Genomic DNA, 16,442 nt, shown 5'->3' with positions numbered 1-16,442 from the left:
TGATGGGCAGTGTAGATTGCATCATCAGTATTTTTAATTGCAACGCAGGAAAATAATTAAGAGGTGGCAGGCTGGCTCCCAGGATTAAGTGTATGGACTGCTTACAGGTGTCTCAGAAGACACAGACTCAGGCAGCTTTCTGTGAAAGATGCAGAAGGGTAAAATAATCACGAACATCTGTCAGCACAGGTGTAGCCTCAGTACAGGAGTTAAAGCATGAAGAGTGCATGGTCACCTTTCACAGCATGAAGCCCGAGGAAGCAAGCAGTTTCCCATGCCTCCCTGCTTGTGCGTTAGCACAGTTCTCCTCTGTTGCCCTCCAAGGTTGCCCAAGTCTAATTGCTTCCTGTTAGTCACTTTCCTTCCCAGGCTTTCCACTGATACAGATTTAAATGATAATGCATTACTTTTATTAGGAGGGCATGGAAAAATCAGTGTTTTGTTCAAAATCACCTTGGGTGTCTTAAAAAGTAAATGTTGACTTCTATCCAGCAAAGCTTTAAAGAACATGCTTAGTGTCAAATCTGGGAATAGTCTTACTTATTGCATTAAGGCTGTTCTATATTTAAATATAAGCAGGTGCTTACGTGCCGTATGTGTCAGGCACAAAGCAACTTCCCATGGTGGCTAATCTGATGGAATAACAAGGAGGCAGATTGAAAAAGGTTCACAGTGGTTTTGTTCTGCAAGGGAGTGATCTTCTCTGCAAGACCCTGCCTGTAGTTTTGTGATGGATCATGAAAGGCAGAAGAGACCACTACAGCGCTCTGGTCTGCTCTGTGAAAGACCGTGGGATTTCCCTGAACTGATTCTTGTTGGGACATGTGGGGCATGTGGGCACTCAGACAGACACATAGAGGGAGGAGAAGATCGGATGAGTGTAGCAGCTGGGTTCTGGTGCTGTGACTGTTGTGAAGAGGCAGCAGAAATGGTGAGGGTGTGGGAAGAGGCTAGGAGGAGCAGGAGGTGATGGCTGAGAGCCCCCAGAGAAAGGGCTGGAGCTGCTGTTGTAGAGAAACATCCACTTGGGAGCATGGAGACCTTGTAGCGGAGCCAGCATTTGAAATTGGAAGGGGGAAGGAGCATCACGTGTCTTAGATGATGTGGGAATCAGTGGGGTTGGATGGAGATAACCTGAAACAAGGAGAAGCAAATTGTCCAGCAATGTGGAAGAAAGACAGTGCAATGAGGAAAGTGGAGAGGGGGGAGCATTTGGTGGATGGGGATGGTGGCCTGCAGAGATAACCCACGTTTCTCCCCTCTGTGCCTAGAACGCATTGCTGCCAGCAGGACTCAGGCAGCGGGATCAGACACAAAAGCCGCCAACTGGCCCTTTCAAAAGGGAGGAGCTCATGGCCCACCTAGAAAAGCAGGCGAAGGACGTTAAAGACAGAGAAGACCTGGTCCCTTTCACAGGTGAAAAGAGAGGTATGGTCATCCTCTGCACCACACTGAATGTGTCATGATGAAGGCACAGTGGGTACACAGCAGCAGGGTTGTGTCTGACCTGCTTTGCTAAGCATGACTTCATTTTGACACCATTGGAGTGGTGGATCTGCTGTCTCTGCTGTCTAGCCCCAGCCCAGGGGGCTAATAAACTGGGGTGTGCCCAAGAGGTCCATGTGCTTGCTGATTTGGGTACCATGTGATATATTGTTAAGTGATGGACAGAGGCTGTACCACTGTGCAGCCTCTTTCCATCCACAACCCACGGCAGCTGTATCGAGCTCTGGGGAAGACATCATCTTCTGTCCTCTCCTGATCCTCCTCTGTCCTGTCCTCCTGTGAGCTCTGTAGACTGTGCTGTGTCTTCCACCATTGCCTTTCATGCTCCCTCCCTACACTCTTGTGTAGGTTTTGGCTGGGATAGTTAATTTTCTTCATAGTAGCTAGTATGGGGCTATGTTTTGGATTTGTGGTGAAAACAGTGTCGATAATACAGGGATGTTTTCATTACTGCTGAGCAGTGCTTACACAGAGTCGAGGCTTTTTCTGCTTCTCACCCCACCCCACCAGTGGGTAGGCTGGAGGGGCACAAGGAGTTGGGAGGGGACACAGCGGGGACAGCTGACCCCAACTGACCAAAGGGATATTCCAGACCATATGATGTCATGCTCAGCAATAAAAGCTGGGGGAAGAAGAAGGAAGCGGGGGACATTCGGAGTGATGGTGTTTGTCTTCCCAAGTAACCATTAGGCATGATGGAGCCCTGCTTTCCTGGAGATGGCTGAACACCTGCCTGCCGATGGGAGGTGCTGAATGAATTCCTTGTTTAGCTTTGCTTGCGTGCGTGGCTTTTGCTTTACCTATTAAACTGTCTTTATGTCAACCCGTGATTTTCTTGCTTTCACCCTTCCGATTGTCTCCCCCATCCCACTGGAGGGGAGTGAGCGAGTGGCTGTGTGGTGCTTAGCTGCTGGCTGGGGTTAAACCATGACAACTCTGAACTTCATCTTGGTATAGAGAAACTCCACAGCTCCCCTCAGCTATAATGATCCCAACAGTTCCTGTCTAGTCTTCATCACCTCTTGACAACCCCAGCCTCATTTCCCTGTCTCCTGCAGCTTGCGTGTTTCTGTCTTCTTGCACCATACCCTGTGGCAGCTGCTGCACCCCTGCTCTGCGTGACTCTGGGGCCTGTGAGCAAGGGGTTTGCTCTACCTCTTCTCTTTCCTCTTCTTCTGGCATCTTTTCCTGTTCTCCTGGGACATGTCCCATTATCAAAAGGACTTTTCTGCTCCCATTATCACTCTGAATATCATCTGACATGGGACAGGGTCTGGTCAGTCATTGCCTCTGGGTTCCAGGAGCTTCTCAGCAGCTTTTTTCTGCTGTTGTGTCTCTCTCTGTACCATGGTCCCCCTGCAGCAGAAGATCTGGTTGTACACTGTTTGCACTACTGGTTGCCCCACATCAAAAAGGAAGTGCATGAAACGTGGGCGTGTGAGCATGTTTCCCAACTGAGGTCTTTCTCAAAGCTGCCTCCTTACTGATCCATGTGCCTCTCCAAGAAAGAGCTTGTGTTAAATCTGTCCATTTAATAAAACTGGAGGTGGTATTTTTAGCAAAAATTGAGTTCTCCTTCAAGGAAGTAAATGAAAAGAGTAAATTGAGTGCTATCAGGAAGAGCGATTTAACAACTTCAGATGTACGCCAGCCTAGTGTTGGCTACTCACCTGGCTAGCCCAGCAGGTCGAAGCAGTGCTCCCCAGGAGACGGAGGTATTTCAAGCATTTTGAGTCTTCAGCTTTTGGTCTGAGCTAATCATATTTCAATCTGATGTGATCTCAAACACATTTAGCATATTTTCACTTGTAACATGCCGCTGAGTGAAGACACTACTTTACATTGACTGTGAGCCAGAGATGGTAAATTACATATTCACAGTTGTGACAGAGCTGGAAATAAATCACCACGTTTACAGTTTGGAGGGTGATTTACTAGTTTGCCATGGGAGGTGCTCTCCCTGGCCGTGCTGCTGGACAGGGTAGGAGTTGGTACGTGCATACCTGCTGTATTACGATATATAAAGCTGTGTTTGCATGCACCATTTAATTTAAAGTTCAAACTTGTAATAAAGCATGACTGAGATACAGAACTTTCTAAAATTAAATCCCAGAAGTTTCAATGACACTGAGATGTCAAAAGGAGTTACTGTGTGACGGCAGAATTAAGTTTGCCCTGTTTTTCCTATTCCCTGCTGAACTGACCAGATAGTGCATACAGTTTGCCGAGCCGTGTGTCCGGTGAGACAATGGTTCTGGGTCTCTGCACCAAGCCAGAGCTGAGGGGGCCAGCCTTCCCCAGACATTTTGCTGCACAGTGCCCAGGAGGTGCCTGGCCTTGCAGGACACGTGATGCTCTGCCTATTTTTGCGGGAGCAGCTGTGTCCCAGGAGGCAGATTCCTGCCCTCTTCGTCAGGGCGGCAGCGTGCAGGCAGGAGATGGGCCGTTTTGCAAAAGCCTGTTTATAGCAGCCTCCATTTTGTACCGGGGGAGCCCAAAGCGCAGTTGCTTCTTCCTTGAGGCTAAATTTAGCCCCTTGTGTTTCTGCACATCCCTGAGCAGCAGGATCTTTGTTTCTCCCCTTTGGTGCCACTGACTCTTGTTTCAGAGGGGGGACAAAAATAGTTCTCGCTGGCATGCCAGGCCAAGAGCTTTGCATTCGCTATCTCTCAGCAGGGATCCTGGACTACTTCAGGGGAGGGGACTGCTCCGAAATGCTCTGGGATCTCTCTCCTCCTCCTCCTCCTCCTCCTGTCCTGCAGCAGCAGTGGGTTTACCCAGCAGACCGCTGCCTGCCATGGTGTGTTAAAACACCGCGAACCTCTCTCTTTTCTTTGGTGGCAGGGGCAGTCACAGGTAGGTGCCCTGTTGTGAAATCTCAGACCTGACCTGTTCGGCCTCCGCAAAGAGATCTGCCTGCCTGTTGGCAATGGGAGCAGTTAGGAGCTGGGAGCAGCCATGCAGGGCCACGAACGCTGTCTGCTGCCCCATGCCTCCCTGGGATGCAACCGGCTCCGGCAGAGAGAGGGCCGTGGCTTGCCCAGCGATCGTCCTGGGCAATGGGGTGGGGAGCGCCGGGGACCCCACCGCGTTCGGAGCTGGGCTGGAGCTGTGCCACGGGCTGCACAGCCCCTTGTCCGTGTGGGCAGCCCCCCTTAGGAAAAGGCCACAAGCAAGCAGCTGAGATGGCAGCTTTGCGTTACTGGCCGTGCCTGTTGCTTTGCTCCTCTGACTTGTGGGGAAAAGACCTGTTCCTTGGCCTGTTGCTGTCCCAGGAGATAGAGCACGGGGATCTCCATCTGGCATGCCCTCTGTGTCTCTCCCCACTGCCCTACTGTCCTCTGCAGCAGCGCTGAGCCAGCCCAGCAGCCCCAAGCCTTGCTCCTCCTTGCATCCTGTGTGCTCGCTGGACGACCGACTGCTATCTCTGCCTGCTGCCAGGGCCCCTGCAAAGCCTCCTTTCCCCCCTCTTTTGACTAATGTGCCATCTGCCTTGCCACCATGCATTTGGAGTTAGCAGCAGGAGCTGTCTCAGTAGCAGGACCGATCCTGCACAGTGCTGGATCTGGGCCACTGGCCTTTCTTGGCTGATGTGAGTGCTGGCAAAACTCCATCCCTTTTATGCAGCCTTCAAAGAAGTGAAGTCCTGCAGGGTCAGGCTGTGTGTGGCTTTCTGAGTGCTGTGTGTTGAACAGTCATCATCCTGTACAAATGTAATAATATTCGGCTTTTGTAGATGCAGCCCTCTGTGCTTGTGAAAGAGTCCAGCTCCACAGTTGGAGGTGTCTGGCAGGTGCCTCCTGGCTCATATCGCAGCAGGACTCAGACCAAGCTTACGGGAAGGGATTCAGTGTCTCTTCTGATTTTTCTCTAGGTCCTTGTGCCCCCTCTGTCCTTTCCACTGTGCAAATCTCACCCCATGGAAGTGCATCTGCACAGCTAGTTGTGAAACAGGTGCTATAGCTATACTGAGAGTGACCTCACTTTGCATTTATAGGAAAAGCTTGGATCCCCAAGCAGAAGCCAATGGATCCTGTTTTGGAAAGTGTGACTCTGGAGCCGGAACTGGAGGAAGCCCTTGCTAATGCATCTGATGCAGAGCTCTGTGACATTGCTGGTAAAATAGTTTCACATGAATTGGGGATTCAGGTTGTTCGACTACTAGTTTCTTTTTGTTTTTTCTTTTGTGAGAAATGAGCTATTAAGCTTTTTGCAGTTTATCTGAATGCTGTCAGTTTTGACAGGATTATTTCTTTGTTAAAAAAGAAGTGTATATTTAAAGTTACTCTCAGCCCATGTGATTTAATCAGGAGCATGGACCAAAGCTCAGGAGGGAGAAGGAGGATTTATCAGGGGAACAGTGTGCTCTTTGATCTCTTCTCCTGTCTCTGCCACTGAATCTTGCAAATTTCAGCTTGTCACCTTCAGGAGCACAGCTTTCTTCAAGCCAAACCTCTAGGAAACAATCAAGCAGACCCAGTGAGAATGTGGATTTCTTGTGCAACCTATTAAAGAGGCTGTCAGATTAGAGCAGTCTTTCAACAGACGCTCAGGGCTGCTGTTTGTTAAAGAGGTTTTCTAACACATTTTAAAGCTACAGATTTCTTGTGATTTGTGCGATCAGTCGGTTTTGTGAGTGTTAGCTCAGGGGTGGGGGAATCCAGCATTAAAAGGTTGGTGTACTTCACAATGACTGAGAAGCAGGTTGGAATGCATACCGAGATGGAGAGGGGGACAGAGCGATTGCAGGTGCTGTTCGAGCCCCAACAGCGTGCTCTTCACCAGGCTAAACAAGCCCCATGCAAATTAAGGACAGGCATGGTCCCTCTGAGGGTTTTATGCTTCCATGCTCGGTAAGTTCAAGCAGTGTCCCATTGCTGCTTTTCAGGCAGTGTTGTCTGAGTGGAGGTGACCCCCTGCAAGCCTCCTTGCTCTGCCACTTTAGAGATGACAATATTAGTATCTTGCTGAAGCCAGTAGCATGGACTTAGCTCTGTGACTGGGATAGGATATGCCTTGGCCAAGGGAGCATATGAACACCCCCTTGGTGCTTTACTGAGCTCACATGTCCCCTGCTGGTCTAGCAGTCGGTGAGGATTTCAGTGCTACTGGCTGCTTCTTCCAGTTCTGTCTTCTTCAGAATTCCATACTCCCTAGCAGTATCCTCCTTGCCAGAATTCTGTAAGATAGCCTGTAGAATAACCACACCGACTAGACAACTTCCATGTAATAATATCATATTCAGGCTTAGAAATGTGTTTCTGCATTGAAGCTTGCAACATATGTAGCCTGGCCAAGCACTGTGTCTCTGAGTTTTGCTTTTTTACTGTAGTCTCAGATTCCTATAAAGCCCTATCCTATAAAATCTGCCTTTCCAAGCTCCAGATCTGTGCAGCAATTATTTTCACAGAGAAATGCTGTTTGGGGCAGCTTGTTCTGCAATTGTTGGGAGAATACACTTGAAGTGGCAGCAGGAGAACTGATGTGAATCAAGCTGTGCTGAAATCTCAATATTGACAGTGACAGCGTTGCTCCTGTCTGTGTAGCAGGGCTCATTTAGCAGGAGCTCGTTTTGCTCCTGCCTGTTTAGCAGGGCTCACTGTCAGCCATGGTGTGCTGGATCTCTTCTTTGGCAAGGCCAGTAGGATAGCTCTGGTGGGTGGCTCCCAATAAGTCCTGGAAGGGCTCCAGTGCCTTTGGTGAGCTGGGGGAGGCAGAAATGGGATGCCTTCATTCTGTTTGAGTTCCTTTGGACAATACACAGCAAGTACCAGACTTAGAAATAGTGGGTCCCTCTTGTCTACCAGCACAAACTCTAGCCGCAGAAAACCCTGTGTGGTCGTAACAGCAGATCTTTCCCTCTGTCTGCAGTCCAGATATTCACAGTCCTGGCTGGTGGAGAGGTTTCATTGTCAGAATAAGCTGTGTTTGGGGTGTATGTATGTCCCCCAAATGCTGGGCCTGCAAATTACTTTTCCAAGCTGTGTTGCACTCCTGAAAATTTCAGCTGTGAGTACATAGCAGAGAAAAGGGACAGTTAGATACAAACAAGCAAACTCAAAATGCCCAACCTCACTCAGACTTTTAAGACAGAGACTGCTTGGCTCTCTGCAACCCAACCAGGGATGTGCTGAGGGAGTGTGGGGAAGTGGACAGTGGTGTTTGTTGACACCCTTTGCTGCAGGCTGTCCTGCCCATGCAACCCAGACCTGGAGTCGTGTGCTGTCACCATAACAGATGCCATTCATATGATGGGCCTCAGGGATAGCCTTCTGCAACTTCCAGCCCTTCTTGGCCAAAGCATCGAGCAAATGGTGATGGACTGGTGCCAACCAAGCATAAGAGGAGCAGCTCACTGGAAAGCAAAGTGCCTTTGCAGTGGCATACTTGAATTTTAGGGAGAGATTTGTCCTTTATTTATTTTAACCACTGTGCCCATGTGAAGGTCAAGATTTGTTCAGATGTGTCTGTTTGTAACAATTACTCACATGTCCTCATTTTTCTTTAGAAAGTCATATAGTTATTTTAAAAAAAAAAGTTTATTAAAAAACCAGTTTATTTTCAAACATGAACTTTCTGTGAGTAGCAGCATTATTTTTATAAACAAGAATCTTTGCCCAGATGTTTCTAAGCCACTGGCTTCCCCCTGCTCATTTGCAGCAGGCAACAATATCATCAGATCGCCCCTGGGCAAATTTCAATATGCATTTGCATATTGGTTTTGCAGTCATGAGCCTGATATACACAAATTGGCACAAGTGTGGCTTTTGGGCTCTTACAGTCTTTGAATTTTGTTCATACCTTCACTTTCTGCATTTCAACTGAGGCAGCAGAGCTTTAGCTTCTCACAATGTCAACTTCCAAGTGTACAAAGATCAATTCAAAGCACCCCCACCCCCACTTGTTGTTGAGTAAAAACATGATGTGCGTTGCCACGCTTTGCAGGACAGTCATCTCATGTGTTGCTGGGGTTGATTTGGTTCTGCGTGGGGCACAGCTCATCTCAAAAACTGGACTGTCGCAGTGTGTGGCACATGCCCAGGTGACCAAAGGTGGTGAGGATGCGCAGGCTCCTGCTGGACTGGACCCCTTAGATGAAATCCTACCAATGCCATTTTTTTTGTCTTTTATTGTCTTCCCCTCGCTATTTTTGTGTGATGCTCAATCAAGTCGGCTACTGGAAAACCTTGGCTGTTTGTCTGTTTGTTGTCCACAAAATGATGTTCCTCTTCTCCTGTGAATGATGCTACATTGGAATAAACAAGTGAGCACATTTGAGCACTGTTGTGTATTTATGGCAGCTGGGGGGCTTGGTCCCACGTTTTTATGTTGTTCTGTGCTTGCACAGGGAAAGGTAATGTACTACAGACCCCCATCCCAGGCAGCATGGCAGGTATGCTTCTTTTCCTCGCTTTAGAGCCTGCAATAATTCAAATTGTGTTCTCCTTTTCTTTTTCTGTAGCCATCCTTGGCATGCACACCTTGATGAGTAACCAGCAGTACTATGAGGCACTGGGAAGCAGCACTATTGTGAACAAAGAAGGGCTCAACAGTAAGTGATTTAGAGTGTTACCAGGTTGCAGTGTTTGGCTTTGAAGCTGCTAGCAGAGGCAAAGTGGGAGTTATTTTTAGGCTGAAAGTTGGAGTCGTGAATGTCAGAGCAGCCTGTGGTTGCTGGGGCCATCTCCGGTGCATCTTTGCCCTGTGTGAGTGAGCGCGGTCTCAGCCACTGCCCTGGCACCGTCCGGGAGCTAGCACAGCCCAGGGAGCAGCCCCACGCAGGCGGTCTGCCCTCCATCACCCAGTTTTGGACCCTGAGAGGGTGTAGCAGCAGGCACTGGCTGTCCTGTGCTGGCTGGCCCCAGTGCTGGGCAGTGTTTCTGGATGCACATGAGCGTAGGTGGAGCTCACAAGTGCTTGTTCAATCTCTTATCTTGTGTCTGTTTGTCAGGTCACACTTCCTTCTCCCAACACTGCTTCTAGAAGAGGAGAAACACACCCAAAGAGAACATGCTGCTACTCAGGGTGCTTTCGGTTTCACGTGTCTTGCTTTTCACTTGCAGGTGTGATTAAGCCCACACAGTACAAACCTGTTCCTGATGAGGAACCGAACTCAACGGATGTGGAGGAAACTCTGAAACGAATACAAAGCAATGATCCGGACCTCGAGGAAGTCAACCTTAACAATATTATGGTATTTGCTGCTTTCTATTTTCCTCTCTTAATAACAGGACCAAACATTTGATACACAGAAGGCAGAGACCAAGTCTTTTGCTGCACAGAGTAATACCATAACACTGCGTGCAGCCAGATAAGAAAGAGCAGTGCTTCCCATCTTTGTTTTGGGCAACAGGGCTTGTTACCTGCTGTGGGACAACAGTGTGGGTTTGGTAGCAGGAGGACTCCTGTAGATGCCTGGAAGAGTGCAGCTGTGTTGAGCGAGACCCGTCCCCAGCCCATCTAGTTAAAGGTGTCTAAATCTAGGTCGCTTTAATGATTTAGTCAGGCACATTTGATAGAGCAGCTGTTTATGTAAGATAAAATGGTCAGAGGAAGAAGGCTTCATAATCCTCACACTTGCCGTGAAAATATGAAGAAACCTCCCTTCTTGCAGGTAGCCCAATCCATCTCCCACCCATCCTTTCTGTGGGACTCCCTTACTTCTTGTAGAAAGCAAATCAGGACACAGCACCACTTCTTATGTTACGTCTGGGACACATACACATACTAAAAAATACAGTTTCCATCTGTTCTCCCAGACTCCAGCACCCCCATCCCATGGGGTCTGTTGAGTGATGACATACTAAATAGCAAGAACATGGTTAACTGCACATGCGCATTAAAAACACTTGTGCCGTGCCACCTGCACCTTTCTATGATGAAAAGATTTTTGCTTTCATGTATTTGATTCTGGCTAGTGACCCTGAATGTCCCTTGAGGACACCAGGCTGAGGATCTGGCAGGCCAGCACTTTTTTTTTATGTTGGACTCGGGACTTTGGGACACCGTTTGGAGAACTGGGGTGTGGCGGTGGAGATGGTAAGCTGCTGGGCTCTGTGTTATGGCTTTGCAGATGGCCTTGACTATAGATGATTCTACATGGTGGGATCCAAATGGTGTGGCAAGAAGTCCAAGTTGAGGATACCACTTAAAATTTTAGACAGGTGAAAATTCATGCATCTGAAAAGAGTATCTAAAGTGCTTGATAAGTGAAAAATACTCATTTTGTAGGAACTCAGAATAAGCAGCACAGATTTATTTTCTGGGCTGAGACCTAGCATGGCAAGTATTAGCCTGAAAGATGTTGTATAAAGCAGTCAGATGTGTCTGTGGTTTGTAGTACAAGGAGATCGTTTCAGGTCTTTCAGGATAAGGCCCTGTAGGTGGAAATTTTCCTGAATACGACATGAATGCTGCTTAGTGCTGTCATTCGTATTAAAAAGTGCAGGAGCAGTGCTTTGGACGCTCACGGATCCTAGTTACATACATCCCTGCAATGCCTGCGTTCGTAAGTAACTGTGTTTCTGGGCAATTAAATTACACAGCAGAGACATTGTAGCTTCAAATCAAGGCAGCGAACTATCGGCAGAATGGGAAATAGGATGGAGACATTGGCATGCTCCTTAGGCCATGCTGATTGTAGCAAGAGAACTTGTAAAAACATTTATCGACCCCTTCCTAAATTAATTCAGGGCATTCAGTGATTTGACCTTGGTAAGACATTTGAAGTATTTTAAATGTATTGCATATTCCTTCATACAGATGATGGCCTAACACAGGTTTTCTGCATTTCCTTTCACAGAATATTCCCATACCAACTTTAAAGGCTTTTGCAGAAGCGCTGAAAAATAACACCTACGTGAAGAAGTTCAGTATAGTTGGGACACGGAGCAATGATCCTGTTGCTTTCGTAAGTACTGTCCGCTCACCATCATAAAGTTGTGAGAGGAGCAGTTCTTCGGCAAGGTATTTTCAGAGTTACTGACTGCTTTTGCACCTTATGGTGCTTTTGCACCTTATGGTGCGTTTGGCACGTTCTGCACCTCTGGTATTTGGTGCAGTTCCTTCAGTTTCAGGAGCGCTAGTGAAAGCCAGCAATAGACAGGCTTTGGTTCCTTCGCTTCCTTTTTCAGCTGCAGAGATTTCAGGACACAATCCTTTAACACCATTCAGTCTCATATTTGTCCTCAGGGATCTCCTGGAAAAGGAGTGGGAAACAAGAACTGACTTCCTAGTGGCATTTTGTAAAAGCAGTTTGTCTCTCTTGATTTATCCTACTTCAGCACCACCCCATTTGTTTCCTGTTGGTACAAAGCTGTACGCTGCTGTGTGCACACGCGTCCCTCCCCTCGCACACGTCTGCTCTGGCTCTCTTTCATTTACTCCTTTGTGCAGACCTGTGCAGAAGCAGGACTCTGCATTTCTTGTGTGTGGCCTCTGTGGGTGATAAAGGGTCTTTCTGGCTGCTGTGAGCAGTGCTGAATATCAGTGGAGATGCAGAGAGGTGCTGAGCGTTCTGCCTGGCCCTTGTGCTACCTTCCAGGCTGCATCCTTGCACACGCCTCCAGCGCCATTGCAGACAATTTTTGCTCCTCTTCACTCAGGCCACCCCTACCTACCTCCACGCACACATGTGCACACCAGTTTCCTTTTAGGAAAAAACTTCTTTTTGGAGGGTGAGTACAGCTCTAACATTATTTCAGGCACTCTGGACTGGGGAAGAAGCCTGTGCAGACAGCACTGGTGCTGCTGTGGGCCCGCAGGGTACTGCGCAGGGCTTGGGGAGCTGTGGAGACAAGTGCTGTGAGAGTGGGTGCAGGGCAACCCTGCTGCTTGGGCATCGCTTTCTGGTCCTTCTGTTTCATGACGTAGACAGGTCCTCCCATGCAGCTTATGAAATGAGATGAGATCATCAGGTCAGGTGGGGGGGGGGGGGGTTGGGAGTGTGCCAGCCCACTTCTGGTCTTACCTGCTGAGGGAAGTGAAAGTGATTAATATGGTTGTGATGTCACTTGGGAAGACGTCTTGGACATGGAGAATCCCTTGTTGTTCAAGACAGACGCTCCCCTTTCTGCCTGCTGTGATGGGCGTCTCAGCCCGGTGCAGAAGGAGCAGTGCAGGCAGGGAGCTGGTCAGGCAGGAGGCAGGGCCGACACTGGCCGGCATCCCTGCCATCACCATGCCAGCTTTAGAAGAGGGACAGATGAAGTTGTGAGCGGCAAGGGTTGACTGTCACCTTTTGGGTGGCCCTAAGGGTTTGTCCATACAAGGTTTTGCTGTGGCCTCCAGAATGCTCATGTTCAAGAATCCCCCTGCAACAGGGGCGAACCCCCTTCACCCTGCACAGAGCTTGCCCATCTGGTGACAGGGAAACCATTCAGCATGCAGGGTCCTCCTGGTGTCCTCCAGAGGCGAGGGCTGTTGAACCCCTGCTGCTCCGGGGTGCTCTGTCCCTGCCTGTCTGACTGCCAGCTCTTCCTGCCCACCTCTGCCCACAGGCACTGGCAGAAATGCTGAAGGTCAATAACACACTGAAGAGCCTGAATGTGGAATCAAACTTCATTTCTGGGTCAGGGATCCTGGCTGTTGTCGAAGCACTTCAGGGCAACACATCACTCATAGAGCTGCGCATCGACAACCAGGTAAAGAGTGCACGAGCGGAAGCTCTGATCAAGTGAACATGTCCTGGTTGCAGGAAATTGAGTGGCTGGTCAAGGTGGAGGGTAGCAGCCCACCACCACTGCCAGGCTGCTTTGAAGAGGTTTCAGCCCTTTGTTTCTGCTGCAGTTCCTGGGCGGCATCTGCTGCTACCTACAGTAATTAACAAAGGCTGTGGCAGTGCAAGCAGCTTTCCGTGTTCCTGGTGCTGCCCTGGAGAGCAGTCATGCTGTCCCATATCACGCCTTGCTCCGAGCTCTTGCAGGGACTTAAATAATAATGTCTACTTTGTAAAACTGAAGTTTTTGCTACAATGCAAGGGAGAGAGAAGGAGAGCTCCAGAGTGTGCAGTGGTACAGATGCCATGCCAAGTTTAGCTCGCCCAGAAACCTGGGGTGTAGTAGTGAAGCAGCTGAGCTATGGGGAGCTCAGGGACAGGTGACTGGGAGTTCAAAATCATAGTTTCTCCAGACATGTCTTAGCTGCAAATCTGTCCAAGAAATAAAGTCTTTGGGCAAGAGGACTTGTGGGAACGTCTGCTGGAGGAATTGGAGCCACTCGGTTGTACCAGGAAGAGGCCAGTGGTTTGTTTCACCAGCTCCAAGTCAGAAATGCCAAATGGACCAACAGGCCCAAAGAAGAAGGGAAGGGGTGGAGATGGCAGATCTAAGTGCTCGCTCTGAATCACCCTCTGACCTGACCAGCTTGCTTTTCTTTTTTCAAAAGAGTCAGCCCTTGGGCAACAAAGTAGAAATGGAAATCGCAAGCATGTTGGAAAAAAACACCTCGCTGCTGAAGTTTGGGTACCATTTCACTCAGCAAGGTCCCCGGCTCCGTGCCTCCAATGCCATGATGAATAACAATGACCTAGGTGAGTCACGCTGGCTGCAAGCCAGGGAGCATGGGAAGGTCCTGTGGGCAATTCCTGGTGGGAGAAGGGCAGAACTGCTCACTTGAAGGTTCCTGTGGAGGTACTTGAATTAGAAACCACCTCTTGAAGGGCCTCATGATGACTTGCCCCTCGAGAAGGAAAGCAGCCTTCACTGACTGGTTCCCTAATGCAGCTGCTGTCATGCTCCAAACCTGGAGATGCTGGGCAGCTAAAATTCCCAGAAGGGGCAGTGTTTTTGGCAGTAACAGTTGGGTCTTGTTGGGAAGGGAGTGAGAGCTGCTAACATGCTTCAGTACGGTGCGTGTTACAGCATATGGCACATGGGTTGTGAGCTGCCAGCACTTGTGATTCCTGCCAACTGCTTGTCTTCTTCCAGCTTCATTCCCATTTTAACAAGGAGATGAAAAGTAGTAGAGTTGAACTTTGATGGCAGTGGGACTTGGCCCATCCCCTTCAGCAAAACAAGTTGGGAGTGTTCCTAGGGAGGGGTGGGAAGCCACGGGGCTTTGTTAGCTTTGTACCCTCAATGAAGTGATCAGAAGTGCTTGTGGAGCAAAATATGGGCAAGTTTGCACACTGCCGTTTCAGCCAATGCATGCAGCAGAGGCTTTCCATTGCTTGGCTACAAGCTGCTGTAGAGCACTGGAAATCAGTCCAGCAGCGCAGTATTGAATGCAGCCAATGTACCAGCCACGTTGTACTCAACGGCTCCTAACTGCATAGGCAGGGTGGTTACAAACACAACAGCACCAAACCCCTTCTCGGCAGCAGCAGACAATATATCTGGGAGGAATAAGCAAAAGTATGCAGATTGTCCTTTTTGTACGTTAGGAAGAATACCTCCCCCCGGAAGGTGGGGGTTTGCAAGACTCAGGGACAGAGACAGCAGCTGCCCTGACCCAGTGCTAGGCAGAGCCCTGCTGTGAGCGAGGGGTTGGGCTGGGGGTTCCCAGGGACGCTCCCCCCCACACTAGTACTGCTGGGTTCTGCCAGACACATCTAGAAATCAAGGGCTAACAGGCAGGGTCTGAGAAAAGACCAAACATAAAAATAAATGCCAGCTGTGAAGAAATGGTGGAAAACTGGAACCATGTATTTTCATCTGCATATGGTTCACTACAGACAGGGCCTTCTGTCCCTTCATGAATCAACTTCAGGTTTAAAAGCCACAGAAAAACAGCTTTGAGTGGCTGCCATAGTTAGACAGATGATAAGTATGATGTGTTTTAAAAATAAATAAAAAAATCAATCTTGCTTCAGCCAGTACCATGCTCCTAGGAAGCACAGCCAAGCTTAGAGGTATGTGCCAGTTTTTCAGTGACCACACAGAATACTCAGTATTACGGTTCACTGCATATTCATTCTGCCTGTGGCTGCATTCCTGGTCACTAGAGAGCTGCACCAGGAAAGGCTTGCTATTTTCCGTCCTTTGGAACAAAGCAAGGGTTTAAATGACCATGCAGCACCTGGCATACAAAGTAATCAGCTGGAAGATTTGGATCTAGTGTTTTAATTGTTCCTACTGTAAGGGGAGGAATTCAGCACTTGCCTTCCACATAACAGTTGTGCATTTTGCCTCTTTGACCATTAAGATCTGCATTTTTGTCTGATTTGGTTCTTGTTTGCAGCTCGTATTCATCGGTGTGATGGTCTCTGGCAATAGCGTCTCAGCTCCACACCTGGACAATGTATAAGTATAGAAAAACTTTATTTTCCTCCCTGTCAGCAATAGCTCTCTGCTTGTGCTGCACCCCACTGCTCTTGCCTACCATCACTTGATGCTACCAGAACTTGATTTCAGTCCTGTAGCTTCTTTTCTCCAAGATGCTCTATATGAACAAACTATGAAGGCTTTTACATTCATCCTCATGAGCTATCATCTTCTGCATCCTCTTCATAGCTTTTTTTATTTCTTTTTCCTCACACACACTTCTTGAAAAGTTATGAGTGTAGCTGCCACAGCTGTAAATCAACTTTAAGAGTAGATATGAGACTGCTTTGACCATGTTGACCATGATCAGAGGGCTGGAGGCTCAAGGCTTAAGATAAGAAATGAGATGGGATTTTTTATTAAATTTGAAATAGCGATTTAGAAAAACTAGCAAAGGAAAAACTGTGGCATCCGTCTCCTGCTGTCTTTACATCAGTCAGCATCAGATGATGATTTGGCCCCAGTCAGATTACAAACTGTGTGAAATATAATTGACTGTAGAATAAGGGAGATAAGGCTGAAAGTAGCTTCTGGCCTTAAAAATTCATAGGGAGAGAAACTTCATCCTACCTTCCTAGATTTTAAACTGCATAAGGCTGTGCCTGCTGCTTAAAGCAGGAATTCAGAAGCTGATGCTATCCTGTTTCTTTCCTGACAGAAAGTACATCTCTTGGC

The 16,442-nt window shown here is 48.4% G+C and overlaps 1 protein-coding gene across 10 annotated transcripts in view; it reads left to right on the top strand.

Moving 5' to 3' along the window:
* The window catches only part of TMOD1 (tropomodulin 1), a 30,499-nt gene that overhangs the window by 13,019 nt on the left and 1,038 nt on the right, over positions 1-16,442 (top strand). For 8 of the 10 annotated variants that reach the window (XM_030004709.2, XM_030004708.2, XM_030004714.2 and 5 more), the window contains exons 3-9: positions 1,272-1,428; positions 5,504-5,623; positions 8,969-9,058; positions 9,570-9,700; positions 11,309-11,416; positions 13,005-13,148; positions 13,891-14,035. In XM_030004709.2, coding sequence (XP_029860569.1) covers positions 1,272-1,428; positions 5,504-5,623; positions 8,969-9,058; positions 9,570-9,700; positions 11,309-11,416; positions 13,005-13,148; positions 13,891-14,035 — 895 coding nt within the window. Of the gene's footprint in view, positions 1-1,271; positions 1,429-5,503; positions 5,624-8,968; positions 9,059-9,569; positions 9,701-11,308; positions 11,417-13,004; positions 13,149-13,890; positions 14,036-15,684; positions 15,751-16,442 lie in introns of all 10 variants that reach the window. The other 2 variants (XM_030004716.2, XM_041120982.1) reach the window with 2 other exon arrangements.

This window comes from Aquila chrysaetos, chromosome Z, assembly GCF_900496995.4.
Source record: "Aquila chrysaetos chrysaetos chromosome Z, bAquChr1.4, whole genome shotgun sequence".
In the NCBI taxonomy this organism is placed as follows: domain Eukaryota; kingdom Metazoa; phylum Chordata; class Aves; order Accipitriformes; family Accipitridae; genus Aquila; species Aquila chrysaetos.
The sequence above is the reverse complement of the archived record's forward strand: the minus strand, read 5'-3'. Positions and strand labels throughout refer to the sequence as shown.